Here is a 21,856-nt window from a genome sequence, read left to right as displayed (position 1 = left end):
GGTTAGTCATCTAACTACCTAGTAGGCAGGTGCAATCAAGCAAGAAGGTGACTAAATGCCAAAATATGGCTTCGCAATTAAACAGCAAAATTAAAGTTGTGCTTACAAAATTATAGGTCATCTTTAAAAAACAACCCCTTAGGGTAAGAAGGAAAAAAAAGAAAAAGAAAAAAGAGAGTTCCTTATACTTTCTCTGAGATTTGCAAAGCAACTGATCCTGATACTTCAGCACCCAAGGGCTTTTCTGTTAGAATGAAACACACAAAATAAATGAAAGGAGGTTCATCAGCAACACTTATGCTTTCAATGTCCCATATAGCTTTATAATTAGACAGATCTGATCCATGTGAGTCAAATTCATCTACGAATTTGATTAAACCAAAACTCTAATTGATGTTTCCCTGTTCTGTGGATCAAGTTATTAAATCACTTTAAAGAAGAGCGCATTAGATCACCAAAACCACCAGGTTTATAAAACCATGGTATCTTTTCTTTTTTTTGTTCAGAAGCCTGTGGACAAGTTGAAACACATGAAGCTATCCAACCTGAACAATGTGAAGTGGAGGTAGAGCAAAGAACCCCTCTCACTATTACTACCCCCACTTTTCTGTTGAATCAAAACTACAAGGTTTTATGGTGCAGCCAATTATCAAGTCAGTTTGGTGGCTTTTTCCTTTCTGGGTCTTTTCCTGATGCAGGTCTTTAAACTTCTGCCCCTGTTAAGCCTGTGAATCAGTGCAATTTACAGCACTCCTTACAATAACCGAAGATGGGCAAAAGGAAGCACAGACAACAGATACAAGGTATTTTATGTAGAGAGGATAATTTATTTTTCACATACCAACTTAAAGAGAAATTAAGCTACAAGAACACTTGAAAAAAATAGGGGTTTGTCCTACACTTCATTTAAAAAATAGTTTGATATACTTCACTAAAACATAATGGAGAACCACAAACTCGTGGTACATTGCATAAGAACAAAAATGAATGCTGCAATTCAAAGCAGTTACAACAAAATACTTTAAGAGCACAGCTTTCGAGTGGTAGTGAAGTGCTTTAGCTTCAAAATACTGGGACAAACGGGACAAACTAAAAAGATCAGAACTACCTCAGGCCTCAGTTCTGCAAACCACCTGTCTATGAATATAAGCATGCATATAAATGGAGAAACTAGAAGTGACTGCAAAGACACAGTTGATCCTAAAAGCTACCATAAAGAATCTTCAAAGGGTTTTGTTATTTTTTTTAAGTATGCCTCTTTTTTTATCCTGCAGAACAAGATGAGAGAAAATTAAACAAAATTTCAACTCAATTAAGAAAAAAGTGAGTGAAAAGATATTCATCCCTTGTACATCATTCTTCTGAGAAAAGGTTTTGTTTGTCAGACCAGCAATGCCTAAGGGAGAGTGCCCTCAAAGAAGCACTTTTTCACAAGACAATTTCAGTCTAAAGGAAATGTGTTTGAATCAGAGGGGTTTGGATGCATAAACCTAATAAGGTACAGCTGTATTTTTCCTTTCTCCATAGAAAAAAGTTTAAATCAGACTGAGAAAAGTAAAGTTAATAGTCTAAAGATGCAGCAAGGATAAGAAAAGTGGTTAGGGCAAACAATTTTAGACAAATTATGTACAGGGGGAGTTACCATATAAAGGATGAAGGTGATCAAGTCATATCAATGTTCAAGCTGATCAGAAAAACAATAACCTTTTAAAGGAATCTAGTATCAAAGAAATGTATTTTCTAATAAGAACTCTTGAAAAAATCCCAACCACATGAAAATCTAATTGTCTATCTATTTGCCAAATACTGAGCAACCCATTCTTTCTTAAACAGTACAAAGATCCTGAAGTGTACTGAGCATGTTTTTAAAGGTTCACTTCATTGATGGATAAGTGTAAACCGATTGCAAAATTTTGCATCTGAGCAATAAAGTAAAGAGCTAGTTTCAAAATTATATTAAGACTTTCAAAACTTCCTGTAATATTTGACTAGAGTTAAACTCGGACTAAAAGAATTCTAAAATTTCATCATCTCCTGATTACTGCTATTTATGGATTTATAAAAAGGTTTGTAAATTAAAAAGACTGCACAGCACACAATCTAGTTGACTTTTATTCTGCTTATATGAAAGATGCACCCACTGAATGGCAAATGTAATTGTGACTGCTACATGAAGACCAACTTAACCAGGCATTCACAAAACTGAATGAAAAGCTGATCCGTTTTGCAAAGTCTGTTTCATCGCCTTACAAGGGACAGTCATAAAAGGCAAACTAAACCAGTATCCAAGACAGTCAGAAGTAAATTTTTGTCCAAAAGGCACACTTGAAGCTTTGCAAAAGTTGATCATGGATTGTACTGCAGGTATCTCTCATGTACTTAAAAATTCAGCTTAGGTTTTATTCCACTGATAAAGACACATTTGGTCAGTTCTTCGCACAATATGATAGCCCTTACCAGATAAGGGTGTTCAAACCTTTTTAAACTCATATTGCTCTAAAATTCCACACAAAATCAACTAATAATAGTATAAAGCAGGGATAGACACACTAAGAAAAATTCCTTTAAGTTGTATATCACAATGTAGCAACATTTCCTATTGCAAGTGTGTGTGGGGGGGAGTTGTAGGTATGTAGATACGAACAGGGAGATTAGAGATTAAAAGATACTTTTCGATTTTTACTTGAATGTGGGAATACACTTAAATACAATCAATACCTGAATGATCCATAACAGGAACTACTCAGGTAAAAACAGAAACAGGAGGACAAAATATGGATGAAAACAATTCCAATTACCATATGAAAATACTTCATTTAAAAGTTAAATACCATATACACAATTTGGATACTTAAAAACCAATTACTGAAATGCTTTACTCAAATATGAGTAGAAATTGAATAGCATGTTCAGTTAATTCTGTTGCCACTACCAGTGACATATACTGGATGCATCTACACTACAACTTCAATTTGGAACAGAAATGAGCTTTTGAAGTCATCCCCACTTTCCGTACTCTGGTCCATATATCACAGAACTACAAGAACACAGATGAGAGTCCTTTTAGATGGAGCAATGCTAGAAAATGTACTCCAACCACTAATGGAGTCCACTGGAGCAGATTAGAGAGAGTCGGAAGTGAAACACCCTGAAATATAGATAGTGTGAACATCAAGCTCTCCACACAAACTGTTTCCTTCCACAAATGCCGAGCGGTTTTTGCCCTGCACTGCTCAGCACAGCCATTAAAATCACTTTTTAGACCACAAATTATGTCTACTGTCACATGCACTTGCTTTTAAGTACCGCAGTGTAAATTGTACAAACTGCACTGGACCTGTTACTCATTCCTGCTCTTTGGAATCTGAACTTAAGAGCTCTTGGTCTCCACAGGCCCAAGCAGACAGGTAACCTGCTGATGCTACACATCTACAGATGTAGTCAAAGAGCATAAACAATACTCATTCCAAAATAGGCAACAGCACTCCTCCAACCCCCATCATTTAACTTTCCAGGACTGACTCAAACACTTCGGCAGCTGCACAGAGAAGTGGCTGACAGAACTGCTTGAGGTGGGACTAGCAAAACGTGCAAGCACGGCATGAGAAGTTCCAAAGCAAAGGCACTGTCAGACATGAATTCCTGAACCTAGTAGAGCTGCCCCCAATGCCATGTGGCCCCCTGCACAGCATTCAGGCACCAGGGTAAGCTCTAAAACAATCCATGGGAAGATATGGGTAGATATGGGTATCTTCACTAGTTCTTTAGAGGAAACAGTTTTCTTCACTAACTATTCAGAAGCTGCTAATGCAGGTGGAATGAATGATGAAGTTTGAACCTAAGCTCAACTTGTGTTTTCATATATTGAAACACTTTCTTAGGGGCCCACAGTGAGCAGTCAAAACACAGCTCTTTGTGCTTGAAGCAAAGTGCATTTAATTTAAAAGACAACCTATCAGTGGTATGAACAACCTTGAATATATTGGTGTTACAATAGCAATATTCAAAATAATTTAAGAAAATATTATGCCATCTATTTTGCTATACTGAATTCTGAGCTCAGTGGACCAAAACTCTGACCTTTGGATTCACTGGAGACAGTAGAAACTTATCTTCCCTTTTTGTCTTTATAAAATGCTAGGTATCTAGTAGGTTTGACCTTTGGAGAAGGCAAAAGTCTGCTTCTTTCCAAATCTAATAGATTAAGTAAATAACCTGAATATTTGGATAAACATTCCAATTAAATATGAGTAGCTCTACATAAATCTTATACAGATCCTGATGCTGAATTCAAAATTACACAGGCACAAACCTTCAAATAATAAATTATACCTAAAATAACTCAGAAGTTCATTCCAGAAGAGATTTAAAATGTTCATAATTTAGTAAGACGTTTTTGTTTAAAGTTTTCATGAATGAAATATAAGATACTGGCAGCCTTGCCTCATTCCACTACTGTGAGCTCAGTAGAATTTAAGGGACATAAGTAGGGGGTCAAGTCACAAGCATAAGAAGTAGGAGTGCCTTACACACATGTTTAGCATTGTTTTCTTTATTTTACCACATACTTAGTAATGCACTTGGCTAAACATACTTTCACATTTCAAGTGCACCATTGAAGCATACTACAGATCTCTGCATATCCTCCAAAGGTGGAAAAGTTTATACTTTCCTATTGGCACCCTTTTTGTGTTGGATCAACCTAATCAGTTATACTCAAACAAACTTGTGTTTGATACTGCATTGCCATTGTTGGTGGTCCTGTATTTCCACTCCTGTCAAATGTCCTGCAGGTACTTAGCTACCATTTTCTATTAAATACCTAGTTGTTAACACATCATCTAAAACCATGGCAATGATTTGAAACAGCATGGAAGAAATAAAGAGCAGAATACCAAATTTCTAATGTAGCTTTGTCTTAACACACTTTCCTGAATGGGAGTGTTGGGGAGCAGACACTTGAAGATATTTTTCTCCATTTTGTTATTAAAATTTTAACTGAACTGCTCCTTAGGTTTTGAAAAATATTTCCATATAATGTTGTTATCCCTCACTGGCCCAAGATAAACCAAGAGTTGCTGACAGGTGTCTGTTATACAGGACAAGACTTAAGCAAACTGGAAATGGATTCAGAGTTTGTTCAGTCTTTAAAAAACTGGACTTCATAAATGTTCAATATTATTTTATCTCCACATAAATTTATGATCAAATAATTTGAAAGCATTGCTATTCAGCACATTGACCTGTACTAAGGCTCCTTTGTTCACAACATGATAGACTGTTTCTGATCTCACCTGAATGCACAGTACCCTTCAACAAAATTAATATGCCCAACCTTAGTTGGCAAAAGATTGGAGTCTATGCCAAAATGAGTTGCCCAGTGCCAATGTTTGTATCACCAGAATACCTGACAAATCAGTTTGCTTATCACTCTCTCAGTATCAGAATTATTCTGCCACTTCAGCAAAGGTGAATCTATTACCAAGACATTCCCTTTTCTATTGAGTGTAAATCTATGTTGGAAATTAAAGGAAATGTTTTTACAAATTTCACAAATTCATCTCAACATGAGACAAATTTTTCCTCAGAACAACTCAAAAATAACTATTCCAGCTTCCATTGGAATGGCAGGTGGAAAGAGGTGTCATATGACAGGACAAATGGATATGAACAGGTAGAAGAGATAGATATTTTTCTGGGAGAAAAGAGGTTCACAAAACAAAGGAAAGTCTTTACAGAGATTCTTATGGAAAGTTTTGTCAGTTATTTTATATCTGTAAAAAGAAAGAAGGTCTCTTGGGATCTCTATCATGATGAGCCTGTTAATTCTACTTCAAGCAGTGCCTGCCAAGAATAGTCTCCCCTGAAACTGTTACTTATGACAAAATCAGGCAACAAGCATTGCTTAATGTATATTGCAGATTTTAAAACTCATCCCATTTGCTGTAAAAATAGAGAACAAAGCATATCACCATGGATATGCAATATGGACAATAATACATATAAAGCAAAATCACATTCCAAGGACCTAAAGTGGCTTTAAAAACCTACCTCAAATCCAACTTCTATTTTTCTGTGCAAGGAGATAATGGTGAGAAGACAAGCATGAAAGACCTGCTTTTCAAGAGCTAACAGAATATTTCACTGGGAGTTAAGAAAGAGCCCCCTCCACCTTCTTTTGGAACATAAGAACCCAGTATGTCACAATGCTTCTACTCTGAAAATTAGAGACATTAGCATTCAGGTTGCTTTTAGCAACTAAAAAACAAACAAACAAAACTTAATAGGCTGTTTCTCCCGCAACTACAGGGCACTCAACAGGTAAACCCTGAAAGATGACAACTTTGAGAAGTACTGAAATTACAGATAATTCCAAGACCAAATAACTGTTGAAAAAAAAAATCATTTGTGTTTGAAATAGTGATTTAGGTAAATAATTTTGAGAATTAGAACATTGTTTACAATACCTAATTCATCTCATAACAATTTTTAAATTTCTATATAAACTTCAGTTGTTACCATCTTTTCCACAAATGCTTTCCTACTGTTTTACAGAAATAAGTCTGGAAACTCTTTCTGGTTTTCTAGACTGAATTGCATGGATACTTATCATTTCAGTTAGCTACTTTTTGATTATTTATTATAACTGTATTATATATTTCTCTCACTTCTCTTCTGTGATTTTGCAAATAACCAAGAACCTAATTTTAGGAGGAAGCAAAATCAGCTTCACACACAAACCTGTGAGGGGTGCTTCTGGAATAGTTTGAAACCAAGACCTTTGTTGCCTTAGTTGTAGCTGCCTATGTAAATTCCTGCTGGTAACAATTAGTGCTCATTCAACCTTCTGGAGGAGTTCAGGAATGAACCTGGCAGAGAATCACTATTTTGAGCAATAAGAACTGAGAGGCAATGCTCAGCTCTGGAGGGAACCCTGAGAGCCATTGACCTAAGCTGCCTAAGAAATGACCACGAATTTGAAAGCCAAAACAAATGGGTAGTAAATACAGATAAGACAAAATTCAGTTAGGGGAAAACATACTCTAATAACAGAGCAAACCATAGAAAACTTGCATTTATCTCAACTACCTTTCTCTAAATGTAATATAGTAAGTTCTACCTGCCACCTATGATTGCTCTTTCCAATTCAGGAACACGCAACACATTCAGAAACAGCTACCTAATTTAACTCTTCTGAATAAAATCCAGACTACAAAATCACAGAACTACAGACCAACCGATCATATCTGGACAGAAAATCTAGGAGTCATGACCACCTTCACAACTACCACTATGTGCTAGAACCTTCGGCATCTCTACTGAGCATACAAGCTAAGCACTGAAAAGAATTTAATATTCTCCAGTAAGAAAAACAACCCCAAGTCTGGAGAATAAAAACAAGAAAATGGGAGTAGAAAGGGCATCACTTCAAAACAAAGCCAACCAACAGAAAGAACAGATCTGAAATACAGATCTTAAGGGCTATCACTTAATGAGAAAAGGAATCAGTTTTGGCTAATCAGTCTATGTTTTCAAGTTTGCCCTTGCATTAGAGAATACAATATAGGCCATGGGGTAAATATCAAATATTGAGGATCCAGAAAAGAAACTGAAATACAGGATGTGACACATGACTTTTAGTCAGTGCAAAATTGAACAGTTCTTAAGAAAGCAAAAGAAATGCAAAATTTTTTGTACCATTTATTGTTATTACACACTATTACACTGTGTTTATCAAATAGCCTCTCTGAAAAGTCCTATTAACAAAGGGAAAAGAAAAGAAAGAATGGTATTTAATTTTAGACCATTCCAGATTGATCTCTAGTCCATGCTCAAACATCTGGAACTCACCCAGAATAAAAATTGTATTTTACAGAAATGAACTAACACAGACTTTGAACAGTTTGTAATCCTAAAATTTAGCTGTTAGCTACAAATACTCCAAAATGTAAAACTGCTGCTCAAGGGTATTTATGTGTTGGCTTAGCTTAGTGTTCATGATGGAGTCTTGACCTATTCTCCATTTGACAAAACCAAGGAAATGCTGAGAATAGGAGAAGCGGCTGTCCTAATATGACATTTCTTTCAGGCTTACAACCAATTTTACTCCAAGAAGGACCAAGTACAGCTGATATAGAAAGACCAGAGGGTGTTTTCACTTTGCCTACTATACTCCCTTGTGAGTCCAGTGAGGCTACATATGCTTGGCAGTGCATGCTTAAAAACTTTGTTGGATTAGGTCCTGTGTCCACAGTTTTAGAGCTGTGAGAAAATTGCCAGGAAAAAGCATAAATGAGTTCTGGCACAATGGACTGTGAACACAAGAATGAAGAGGCTCCCCATCATACACAAACCATCTTCCACGACATAAAAATAACCTGGTACTTCTAGCACTGGTTCATTAGGTAAGAGAACTCAGAATAACTTTATAATTACACTTATAAGGCATGGCACACATAAAATATCCTGTTAGTATTCTGGGTTCTTTTCTCAATGCTCCTATTTAAGGGTTTGATTGTGCTTTAGCTACTGGGACAGCGTAGGCTAACATAAGGTGGGGCAGTTATGGCTTCCCCGTTCCCTTATTCCCTGACCCAGCACTCATGCTCCTGCCACTGTGAGGGGAATGATTCAGATGGCTGATCAAGTCAAAAGCTAGAAGGCAATCATATTTTATACTTAATTTGACATAGCTATGGCCTGCTGCCACAGGGATGGTCATGGTCTCGTCCTGCATCATGATGTACATACCAACCTCTCTCCCACAGCAGAACTAGCAGTTTTGCAGCTGTGGACACAATTACAGCTCACTGACCCCACAAGACAGTAACCTGTCCTTCTGATGGTCTAACCATAAGGATAAAGATTAAGGTTAGGAAAACAACAACTTGAACCAAATTTTGAAATTTTCATCTGTTCAGCTCCCTAAAGCTGCCTTACCACCTGATCATTAAAAATAGCGCTGACACCAGTGAATGAAGAAACACTTGGTGGCTGAGAGGATGAGAAGATAAAGCCATGGCAACCTCCCCACTCTAGGCTGTAGCTCATTTGGATACAACCAGTCTAATTTTGAGTTAGCTACCCAAGTACTGCAGAAATTATCTTTTCAGGCATGTTTTGCAACAGACCTGAGGGACGGTTGCAGTAATTGCTTGTTTAATGCTGCTAGCAGTGCAGCCCAGGGGAAAGCAAGCAGATGTTTTTAAATCACATTTTTCACAATCAAAAGCTTTACTGAATTATGACTACAGGGGGGAGAACTAATACCCATGTGTTGTGGTACATTTAATGTATTTTCTACTGTGTTATTGTCTTCTATCCCCTGTTCTTACCTTGCTCCTTTTTCATCTTTCTCACCAGCAATGACAGAAGTTGCCAAGCTCTAAGTGACAAATTGTTGGTATTCATAAACACAAAAAATAAAAAAGGTAACATTTGCTGGAATATGCACAACAGAATAAAGCTAGAAATGATTTTTTTTTTTTTATAAATAGAGCCACAGGAGACCTCTGACTCTTTCTAACTGCAGATAATTTTACTATTTCTTACTCCTAGCTTTTCCATTTAAGATTTTCTTGAATGGGATTGAGATCACATCAAAATCCAAGTTGCAACATGTTGCTAAGGCTATTTTTCAGAAAACAAACTTAGCTTCTAACGTCTAAAGTAGTGATCTCTGGGGTGCTAATACACAGCTGGGGTATTGCACAGTCCTACACAGACCATCACCCTGTCCAAGACACTCAAGGTATTAGATCTGAAGACACCTATGACATCTATGAGCCAAAATACATTTTAAAAAAATAAATCACTGATTCAATTCAATTATGAACATAAAGGTTCATAATTGTAGAGCAATCTACAGGGCAAGGCCCCAAAAGAAATTTTAAAGACAACTAAATGAAGACTTCAGGTTTTATTAAATAGTATTTTACTTGCTAGATAGTTACTACACAGTGAGCTGAAAAATTATGTAGTCTATCAGTGCCACAAAATTTTTTACTCTATTTAGAAACTGAGCAAACTAAGGAACTACAGGGTTTCTCTTGTGGTTCACCTTGTCTGTCAGCGCCCCAACATCCCAACACTTGTCCTGTGAGGGAATGTGGCTGTAAAATAACCTGACACTAATAAAAGAAATATGTCTTCATTAAATGATATCATGCATTTGTTTTGGGGGTACCATTAAAGGAATCAGACCTAGCTCTAACACCACTCTAAATATCATATCCTGTTCTGATTGACATTTTGGAACACCTTTCTATTTTTCCCTTTAAAAGAGAACCAAATTTTGAAAACAAAATCTTCCTAGGAGATGCAGACTATTTTTGCTTCCAGCCTATGTTTCCAAAGTACTAAACTTATTCAGCTTTGTGCACTGACTTACTGCTTAGCAAACCCTGATGCAGGGGTACATACACTAACAGAGGCCACGAAGACAGACCTGCTTCCTGCACTGCTTCGTGCAGCAGGAGTACATCTGGTTGTATGTTCCAGCAGTTATTAAAAACCCAGCACTTACCCAGTTTTTCATTCACTCCTACTTCAGCCTCATATCCTACTTTTGGAAAGATTTCAGTAGGCTTAATACTAACTTGGTGAGGGTGACACCCAACCACAGGAAGACATAATTACTCTAACAGGTGAAATAGCTGAGAGGACACTCTGTGGAGTACAACAGTACAAAACTCAGAACTAGAATGTGCTTAGCAGTGATGGCTGATAAATATTTAATGAGGCTGACAAAATAACTGCTTACCTCAGGGTAAGTTATAAGCACTGCATTGTTGGAACTGTTGATTTTAATAATAAGGGCTACTGCTCTGCTGTTGCTTGTCCCTTTTGTGGAAATCTTCCTAAGTGTAATATTGTTTTTTCCCAGGGTACTAAACAATTCCTTACAAACTCATCCAATCACCCTCATCAGGGTGGTGAACTTGAATCAGTTCTGGAAGCCTGACTTTTGAATTCTGCCACTACAATTGATCTATCCCTTGATCAGTAGGTATCAGAAGACCCGCATTAACTACAGTCAAAGTATCAATAACTACTACATTTAATTCTCCAGTGACTTAAGTTAAAAATACGATAGATTCAAGTATTAGGTACAACACAGTCACATGTGCTGCACTTCACAACCACAGTCAATGAGAACCAATTTAAGAACCAAGGAGCTCATGACAGTCCATCACCTGTGATGGTTGTGACAGCACACAGAGATGGGACCCCATAAGATTCTATTTTACAAGTAGAACATGGATTAGGCATATGTTCACTCTGGAGAAGTGAGTGGAGAACTTAAAAACTGCGGTAGAGCTCCTAACACTACAGCATACAAATGCAAAATAAGAATTTTAGTGTCCATATTAACCAGTTTTAAGAATTACAACCAGCATGACCAAAATGTGCACTGTTCCAGCACACCAGAGTGAGAAAAATTTTGATCTACAATAGATTACTGAGATTTGAGGTAGAAGCTTCTTCCGAGGCATATCAACACCAGGATCCCAGGATCCCCTACCTGTACAAGCATGGCAATCACATTGCCTCTATAGAAAAGCTGTGAGTGGTAGAACCTCGAGGGTGCAGTAGCATTTTGAAGATTTCATTTTAATAATTAAGAGGAAAAATATTATGATTCCAACCCCAGAAATATTTTAATACTATTCACAATACTATTTAACTAAGATGATGTGAACTTGCAATACACATCATCCACATTACCAATAATATCCATTCTGCGACAATTCAAAGCTCTAGCAAAACTCCAAAGTGGCTTATAATGGCACTGATAATTTCCACAAAATGACATGGAAAACCTATTTGCAGTTTCAGTAACATTCTCCAACAAAGAGCATGTGGGAATGTGCTCCCTCTTTTGAGGCGTGTCAGCAGTTGTTTAAATGAGAGTCACTGTTTCCATTCAAATCCCTTATTTTTCAGGGGGTTGCAGAGTCAGCCCTCAGGGAGAGAGAACTGATCCTTGCAGTTTCAGGTGCTTTCATGCAATCCTGTATCTCAAAAACAGTCCTTTTTTCCTTTCTCTGAAGAACGTTTAAGCCATTAGCTCATAATATGGATGGCTGCCTCCTGGAACGGTGAGGGGAGAAAGGGGCGCAAGACACTAAAATTACTTCTAAAAGAAGATATTTTGGAAAATAACCTCTAACACCTCCACAATGTCATTTTTTTCCAGCAAACAGTTCCTAAAGATCTAGAGCTAATCTCCATTTGGTGGCCAATGTTGACAAGCTATAAAGTGAGTCTTGGCATTTTGTATAACCTGGAAAAAAAGACCTGGAAAACCATTTTAAAGGCTCATCCTGGAATTAACAAATAACTAATACTCATCTGATATATCAAATGATTACAAAAATATTATCTTCAGGGTTCTAAAAAAGGTAGTGAAACAGTTTTTTGATAAAAGTAACCCTAAGTGTAATCTGACTTTTATATAATATGTAAGTCATACAATTCCAAGTTTCTGCATCAGAAAAACTCCTCCCTTGGAGTACTCAGTGAGTTTTTGGGATTTCCTGAAATTTGCCGTACTGGTTTTCAGCAGTAGAGGAGATCTTAAAGTGGAGTGCTTGGCTCTGTTTTGTGCTATTGAATGCCTCCGATTTAATTACTTCTTTTATACAAAGATGGATGGCAGAAGCCAAAAGTGTCTATCTGCCAACTGTGTTGTCCAGACCATGAAAACCTGAGCAGGATTCAATATGCCTGGCAGCATCTAAATTCTTCTTGGCTTGGAATTTTGAGCAGGCATTCAAATAATATATTGATGAGTGTCTCTGTCCTTTTATTCTCTTTATTTTAATAATAACAGCTCATTAGAAATAAGAACAGCATGAAATGTTTATAGTTCTCAAAGACTTACATGAACATATAGGAACCATTATTATCCAACACAAATAAATATAAAGAATCAACAGCAGAATGTAAAGTTTACAGATACTATTCTATAATGTCAAGAAAGTAGCACAGATATCTGTGGGCTATCTCACAAACCAAAAAAGATCTGACAAAAGAAGTGAAGCCAGGAATAATGCACTAGTCCAAAGAATGTATAAAGTTCAAAGCTATCCATGTTCTGTACAAAAATTACAATTTTCCAGTTAAACAAAAAACTAGGTACAAAGTTTTGTGTTGCAGAATTGGAGAGCCAGTAATGCATTAGGTAGATAAACATGTGTTGAGAAACAAGTCTTCCTGAGTATTCAGTAAAAAAGACCTCACCCGAGCTAAAGAACACAGTGCCAGCAGTTCATATCCATGAGAAAAACTGCAGAATGGTGGGCATATTTATAGCGTGCAGTTTAAACAGGACTTCTTGATGCAGTGGAGGAAGGAAAAGCAACACAAGAAGTCTTATAAACACTTACAAGGAAAATGGAGCATTAATCTGCACCAAGACATATGAAAAGTAGGCAGCAGCACACAGCAGAGAAGTCTGACTAGTTTCTTTCCTGCCCATCATTACTTGCAGAAGACAAGTGCGTGAATGAATCCTAGTGACAGACAATCATCTACTTCTCTTAAGCACATAGTTATGCAGGAAAACTGCCAAGGAAATGTGAAAACTAACATTTAGTCCCCAAAAAAAGCTTTTAAACTTCTCTTTATTTTTTTATTCCTTTCACTGGGCTACAATTCCCCTTTCTTGCCTACAAAACCTAATCATAATTCCAAAAATGTGTTTAGATTTTATTTCTGGGTTTGTTTCATATTTAGCGTGCCCTCTCTTCCCAACTTATCTTTTATGTGTTCCTTACCTTCCATTATCCATCAGGTTTCTCATATTCAGGTCTCATTAAAAATAAGGAAAGGCTTTTTGATAGATTCCAGAAAGCTTTGGATATGGCCATGAATATGTTGATATGCCTTGTATCACTCTTTTCTAATCCCTAACTGCAACAATAGCAACCCTTTGCTAATAATTTTAAGAGCACCTTTGAATTCTCTCTTCATTAAAAAATAAAACACTTTACACAAACAATTCTTTCAATTAAAGCCACCAATTTGAAGGAGAAGGGTCAGGCTGTCTATATCATGACTTGTTCATTTCCTACCTCTTTTCTGTGATGTCACAGCAAATTCTGAGACAACCCACAAAGCAGAGTGTAAGGGAGTCCTCAGTTCTTGGTTACAATGACAGTCATGAAACAAAGCAGAATTAATCAGAGACTTTTTTAACCTCTGAATGCAAACATTTTGTAAAACACTAACAACTGCTGGTATGGGGCAAACACAGAGACTGATCTCTTTACTCACTGCAGCTGGCGATATACATTATAATATAGTACAATCTGCAAATAATACAACATATATAAGACTTGCTGTGTTCTCATGTGCTATATTACATTTCAGAGGAGATGTATATACAAGCTCCTGCTAAAAGAGAAACTGTACTTCATTTGGTATTGACTTAATGAAGGAATTCTCACATTAATCTCTTAAGCTGTACTGCTCTTTAGAAAAACAGACTGTGGAAAAGAAAATCTCCACAAATCTCTTCAACTCTCTCCAGAAAAATAGGCTTTTTGTAGCCCAGTGATTTTCTTTGCACCTTTTCTTGTGGAAACAATTAGCTTAGTAATTTTAAAGTATTAGGTGGGCCCAGCTGCAGGCTCCTGGTATCTTTCCTATTGCATAGCAATGTCTATACAGAAAGAAACAAGGATCTAGTCTCCTAATACCACAATACATCAGTGGGAAATACCTAAGTGAGCAACTAATGAGGTTAGGTCAGAAGGAGCTTTCACTTACCTGAGGCCATCACAAGTTTCCGCATTTTTGACAGATTTGTTTCTAATTCAGGATTCTTTGTTAACCAATGGCCAAACATTGTGTTGAAACTCACTTCTCAAAATGCTTGAAACTGAACTCCAACTGTCAGCATCACAATTACCCCTTCAGATAGACCTGTTAATTGGGCCTTCACAACTTATAAAAAATAAGTCTGTTAAAAAACTCATGTCACGAGTGTAGTAACCAAACTTCAGACAGAAATTCAGGTTCAAGACTTCAGCCATGAAGAGCTGAAAAGGCTGTGTTGCAAACAGTACTGATTCGTTCAGCTGATTGTTTAGAAAGTTCACTATGGGCATGAAATCCCTCTCTAGACAGTAGGGATATTTTTTCAAAATTAGCTTAACTTAAACATTTCCCTTTTATTTAATCTCACGTACAATACAGTTAGTAGTACAATTGATTTCTGTCCTATTATACTGTCTAACCTGGAAAAGTAAATTGCCTTGTACATTGAAAACACTTTTGCTGCAATTGGCAAAAACATCAGTATCCAAATGATTACTAGTGCAGCAAATTACAATTATTACAATAACAGTAGTAAGGCCATCTGCACCTTACTCATGCATGTTGAAAATTTAGGGCAGTTAGTAGTCCAATATATAGACAATATATGTATGAGAGAAAAGAGAAATCTTTCACAGACCTATTTTAGAGTTTCTACAGCAAATTTAGGTACCCTTCAAAACAAATTCCAAGATATGCCTTTCCTCATATGTGTAGGCAAGAAGTAATATTAAGAACAGTTCAGCACAAAAATAAAAAGACTCAGTGGAGAGCTGGCAGCAATTCATACCCAAAAGCTCCTTACTATCTAACTCTTTATAGAAAGCTAAGTGTTTAAGAGTACTCCTTTCTAAAATCAAATACATGAAACACTATCACAAAATTTCATCCTATATTACATCACTTTTTGATGAGCTACTTAGCAAATGTAGTCTGCAGTTTCACACAGTTGTGTATTCATAAGAAAAATTAAGCACATAGATAAATATAATGTGTCCCGAGACCCTTTAAAGGAAAATAGTTTCCATCTTGTTTATTAAAAAGTTAGTGCAAGTAAACATGTTTGTGAGCTGGAACCATGGGACAGTGCTTAAAATTGTCTAGGCTATTAAAAACAGCAATCTTTGATCAGAAGGGTGAAGTTGAAAGATCTCTTAAATGGCACCAATAGCATCTACACGAGCATTGCAATTCAATGCTGGAGAAAAAGTAACAAAATAAATAAAATACACTAAAGACATGCAACTGTACCATGTCTGGGTGTAGCTTTGGAGGGTGTTTTGACAATCTGACACTCAGAAGGTCTTGTTTTACTGGAGTTTATAGCTCAACCTCACTGTTGTATAGGTGCCTGTATATTTAATCAAAAATAATAAGGCACATTCAAACTAAAGACAGTTAAAAATCTACTCCAATCATAAATAGAAATGCTGACACAGTTTTTGGTCTTAGATACTTTGAGTATTAAACTATGGAAGTTTATTTACTTTACTAAATATAATCATAGAAGATGAGAACTTTTAAATTTAATCTTTAAGCCATCTAAATATTTGCATGACAGCAACATACAAAGAATATAACTAAAACAGTAGAAGCACAGTAGCAAATCCAAACGCTAAATATTTTGTCTTATAAATAGCTCCTCAGAAATATTTGTGTTTAAACAATAAATGTAAATACAGAGCCATACTGCTCTCTCAGGAAGAGACCATTATTCTGAATTATCATGGCAAAGTCAGGCAAATATTTCCCTTAAATATTAAAGATTTTTTTGTTGTTGTTTAGATAGATCATTTACAGAATAGGTTTACAGGATCTTAGATGAAAAATTCTCCCAGAAAAATCAAGTCTTACAAGTTGTGAAAATTCCACTACCTGCATGTCATGACACTTGACAAATCTGACTTCCAGTACTGTAAAATCCTGAACAAGTAAGGCAATTCCAGTGTAATCAGAACAATGGTTTCACACAAAAACCCAACAACAACAACCAAAAAAACCAAGATACATTTTTCAAGCCAAACATTCTTTTATTCATACTAACTTTTAATCTGCTTTTCCATCAATTTAGAGAAGTTAGTCATGATTTACCAGCATAAAACTCTTTATTCATAAAAAACCAACCAGACCCTTTCTATGTAAAACAATAAGTAGGAATATTTGTTGGAAAAAAAGGTCTTAGGAAGTTCTCTTTCATAGTAAGTAGCATACAGCACAGGGCATACAAGCAGTTCAAAATACTTAAAGGACTATATACTGATAAATGCATATGTTATTACATCCTAAAGCTCACCACCAGCACAGTTTAATTGCTGTTTTAAGGCAGTTTCCCATGTTTCTTAGAGATTTCTCTAAAAAACCTGCATGAACAAGAACTGCTTTATACCTCTTTGCGACAAACCATATTTTCAATTAATTCCAACAAAAATATTCTAGCACAAGTGAGAGCTTGAGAAGTAGAGCTCTGCAAATCTCTTAATTGTTACCTTCTAGAACACATGAAAACTTCTCAATAAAGTCAAATCACTCAAGCAGAAGCAACTCTGGTTAGGAATACATAACTTGTAAAGAAGAAAACAGAAGACAGCAGGAAGAGTACATCAAAAGAGAAAGCAATTCCACAGTACATACGTAGAGTCTACAGTCACTACATTCATATTTTTGATTGCAGTAGAGGTCACCATTGGTCTTATAGCTGTCAAATTCTCCACTAGGCTTGTGCAGTCTATATGCAATATATGCTCCTCTGTCCTCCTTCTAACTAAAACAGCAAGAACAAAATCAGCAGGGATTTATCATGCTAGCATAATTCATCCCAAAGCAATGCACACAGACTCCATGTCTTGAGGTGGTAAGAAATGGATGAATTCTTTTCCATTCACTGGGACGGAGAATGTTAAGGGAGTACTTCGTATCTACTGAAAGCAAAAGCCATCTAAAAGAATCTACTCCTACAACTGCAATAATACCATTAGCTTCCAAATACCATGAATGTGATCCCATTCTTCACTATGAAATCACAATATACTTGGATTAGAAAAAAATAAGTAAGAAAAACAACCCAGTGAGAACTACTTCAGCAATTAAAAGAAAACATCATAAATCCAGTAATTCCCCTTCCAAAGAGACTCCATGATTGGGCTAAAACTGTTCATTCTGTCCTTGCAGACTTGTAGATGACTACTAGATGTCATTTTCAGCTCTCCTAAATAACTATTCCAAGTAAAGCTAAAAGTCTTGCTCGCATGCTTAGTAGGTCCCTGGAAAGTCTCAGTATAATACTCTGCATGAGGTAATTTGCAAGTCTGTGACAGGATGATGCCCTACAGCACAGTTCCTCACTGAGTTTCTCTCAGTCTTATGGGTCTCAGTCCCTCATTTCCCTCAGTTCTTTGCATAGCTCATACAACACATTATCATATAATCACAGAACATCCTGAGTTGGAAGTGACCCACTAGGTCACTAGGGTCATCAAACAACCAACCCACAACTTATCATAAGAATCTATCTTGAACTCCATTAGGAAATGAAGGAAGATATGACAAGAAAAATTACTTTTACTCTACTTTGTCCGTTTTTCTCTCTCATTTAATGCACATAGTTAAATTAAATGCAAATTTAAATAAAAAGATACATAAGATACAGAAAATATTCTTTGAGGGCTCTTTGTAATCACCATGGTCTTGCTGCAGTCTGTGGCGCCTGAGCAAGAAATCAGTCCAAAAATATCATGTACAGAAAAACATTGAAAGGCTGTGATTTCATGCCTACTGTTACCTTCAGGTTTAAGTAGCTCCCTTGGCTCTTACACTCATAGCAATTAGAATTTCCAGACAGCTTGGTGGCAGATATTCTAGGTGTTCTCTATATTGCAGCACTAGCTGGCAGATGGCAGTCAATTCTTACCATGAATGAATTAAACTCACTTGTATAACACATGGCTGTAAACCTGAAGACTTTTAAAAAGCTTTCAAAGTTTTCATTCTGCCTTTTATAGCTACAAAGCAACAACAGCCAACTATGTGACGTAAGTCTCAATTTATATCATGGGCTAAGACCTACACTAGGATATGTAGGTCCCCATGCTGTTGTTTCTGGAGCTCATGAATACATTTCTACACTTTTCCACTCATGCTAGTCTTTTCAGTAATAAGGTTATTTAAATATAGGAGAACACTATCTACTGACAAATATGTGCTTGATCAGAAGACTGGAGCATCAGGCAAAGAGATATAACCTTCCATATGTTTGTGAGTCTAACTGCCTAAAGTTGGAATTTTATCAGGATTGTACCCCACATCAGAGAGATTATATACTTTTCTATTACCAGTAGGTTACTTAATATATCCAGATGTCAAAGGTTAAACTATATTTATGTCAACTTTGACAGGCTCTCTTCTTCTACTGACCTGAAATCCATGAGGACCACAAGTAATTAACACTCTAGAAAAGTCAGAGCTATAGGCCTTCAGGGGATTTTTTAGGTTGTTTTGTAAGCAGGTACTAATTTTTAAGTTACACTGTGGCATTATTATACATTGCTGCATTAGATACCCTTCTTTCCTGCCTACTAATACAAGTTTGCTAATGTAAATTCTACTATTGAAATTAACTATCTATTCCAACTCCCTGCCTGTCTGTGCTACAATTAGCTGGACAAACAAGGAGCTGAATGCTTTTTAAACACACAATTAACTGAGTTTAGCAGATGAATAAGGACTTGTTATTTTTTACTGTTGTTGGTTGCAACCTCTAAGCTGCTTTTCTTAACTTCAACACCCATGCATAATGAAGACTTCTGATTTACAAGCAACATTCAAATACACTTTATAATAAGTATTATAGGATAAAATCAGTGAAGGAGAGGGGAAAAGAAGTGTGAAGGTACAACTTAGCAAGCAAAATGTGAAATTGCTATAGTCAAAACCTGAGAATTTACCAGACACTTTATTAAACTGCAAGGCAGTACTTTACAGAGCTGCTTTTAAAATATGTTAACACTATATCACAGTTCCCGGCAGCAAGAAGTCTTTCCAGAAAATGTGTCATCACTGTATGCAGCATATTTTATAGCCAGTATAATTTCATTTTATTATAGCCAATAATATTTTTCTGAAATTCTAGGAAGTCTCCCCACAAAAGATAAGTAATGACCATATTTTAATCAGCTGGCACAAAATGTAACCACCATACCACAGGGGAAAAAAAAAAAAAAAACCTTTATTACACCAAAATGCCCACAGTTTCATTTTGCCTCTGTGGAAGAGATCATGAATAAAACCTGTGAGAATCTCATTCAAGTACTGTGCAGCACAAAACCTTTGAACTGTGAAGTTATTTCATTCCAAGACTGACCTTTACAGCTGAGCCATTCTTGACAGAAGAAGCTGAGTAAGTTCAGAATCCTACACATTGTACTATTGTAGCAAGAAAAGCTAGAAATTATGAAATAGATGCCATTTTTTTTCATGCGTCCACAAGCACTCTGAAAATATGAGCTGTACATCCATAAGTGAAATAACATAATTTTCCTTTTCTTACCAGGCTTGGATTTCTGCTTTGTGGTCTGCCCATGACTGGCAAACACCGCTGTGGAGCCAGGTATAATGGTCCTTTCCTCTAGATCAGACTCTGGGATTGTAGCACAGCCACCTAGGTGAAAATGGACAACTCTTAATGTGGGGTTTGTGCAACAAAACAAATTCACTGGTGCATAACTGAGGAAAAGAGGCGATAAATTAGGTGACAGGAACGTATAAAACTAAAATAGTCTTTACTTTCACTCCAAGGAAACAGTTGCTAAAGAAAACAATTACCATTGTTTAGAAGGCCAATTGTGCTTTAATGAATTATCCTTACTACTTATGTCATCTTGAAAAAAAGTTTGAATTCATTTAGACCACAGAATATGCAAAACTGGTTCCATGTAAAACATGGAAAATAATGCTATTTTTATTAAAGAACAAATTACTGGGAGCTATTTTTGTAATAAAGTAATTGTGAATGAAATAACTTTACAAAATCAACAAACCTATGAAGATTGCTAGCTTGCCACAGAAAATGACATACAGATTTTTTTTGATGGGCTATTAAATACAGTACGTTTATTAAAGGAAATGCAGGGACACTGTCAGTGTCCAATAACATGCCTTACTCAAGCAATTATAGGATATATGGTATAACATCTCTGTATGTTTCAACATTGTTTTATGAGCCGTTCATTAGACAACACAATTACTTACAGCTTTTTCTTCAAATATGTTCAAATGCCTACATTTAAACTATGAAGTGAGGTATAATCTAGTAGTAGTAGTATCAGCTGGAATAGCTTGCAGTGGAATAGGTTGATGTGTATTTATTTCAGAACAGCTGTGGTCAGGACACTGGAGGATGTGTCACTATTCCACAGCAAGAAGATGGCCTCACAGTAAGCACATTGCCAACAATACAGCACACAGCTGAGCTGCATCTTTTTCTCACAGCCCTCCCAGGAACACCACTAGCAAGCAAGCAAATCCATGTACTCATCTATTGGGCTCTGAAACCACATTTGTAAGCAGCACATCAACTCCCAACGGCACAGACTGACTTTTTACCTTCATGCAAGAGTTGCTCTGTTTTGAAAAGACATGTTCTACACCAGGCCCCATAAAAAGTGCATCAAATTTGCAGCAACACAGGCTATCCTCCCTTTACTAAACTAAATGAGTAAAATTTAAAAAAAGGTTGCGTTTCTAAGTAGGAGAGTTGCATTTTCCCTGGCAGTTTCAGAATGACTGGCAAACCAATGCACCATGTCTCGAAGAAATGTACCGCCCTGACTAGCCAGGGTAAAGCACAGCAGCTCCAGTGAAGCCTGTGAAAACACTCAGTCCTACCAGATAAAGAACTAATATAGCATCTTTGGCTCCTAAGGAAGAGTGAAGACAAGCTGCTTTATCCGAATACACCCTGAGAGAAAGTATGAGTTGCATCACAGGATTTATGTTTGATTTACAGCAATCAAATTTTTTTCAGTAAGAAAGGAAGGTG

At 36.5% G+C, this 21,856-nt stretch overlaps 1 protein-coding gene across 1 annotated transcript in view; it reads right to left on the bottom strand.

Moving 5' to 3' along the window:
• Positions 1–21,856, bottom strand: part of BBS9 (Bardet-Biedl syndrome 9) — a 282,783-nt gene that overhangs the window by 93,875 nt on the left and 167,052 nt on the right. The window contains exon 22 of the mRNA XM_066556456.1: positions 20,366–20,476. Within this exon, the coding sequence (XP_066412553.1) occupies positions 20,366–20,476 (111 nt within the window). The remainder of the gene's footprint in view (positions 1–20,365; positions 20,477–21,856) is intronic.

This window comes from Molothrus aeneus, chromosome 1 (assembly GCF_037042795.1).
Source record: "Molothrus aeneus isolate 106 chromosome 1, BPBGC_Maene_1.0, whole genome shotgun sequence".
Taxonomy (NCBI): domain Eukaryota; kingdom Metazoa; phylum Chordata; class Aves; order Passeriformes; family Icteridae; genus Molothrus; species Molothrus aeneus.
Note: the sequence above shows the minus strand (reverse complement) of the source record. Positions and strands in the feature narration are given on the sequence as shown.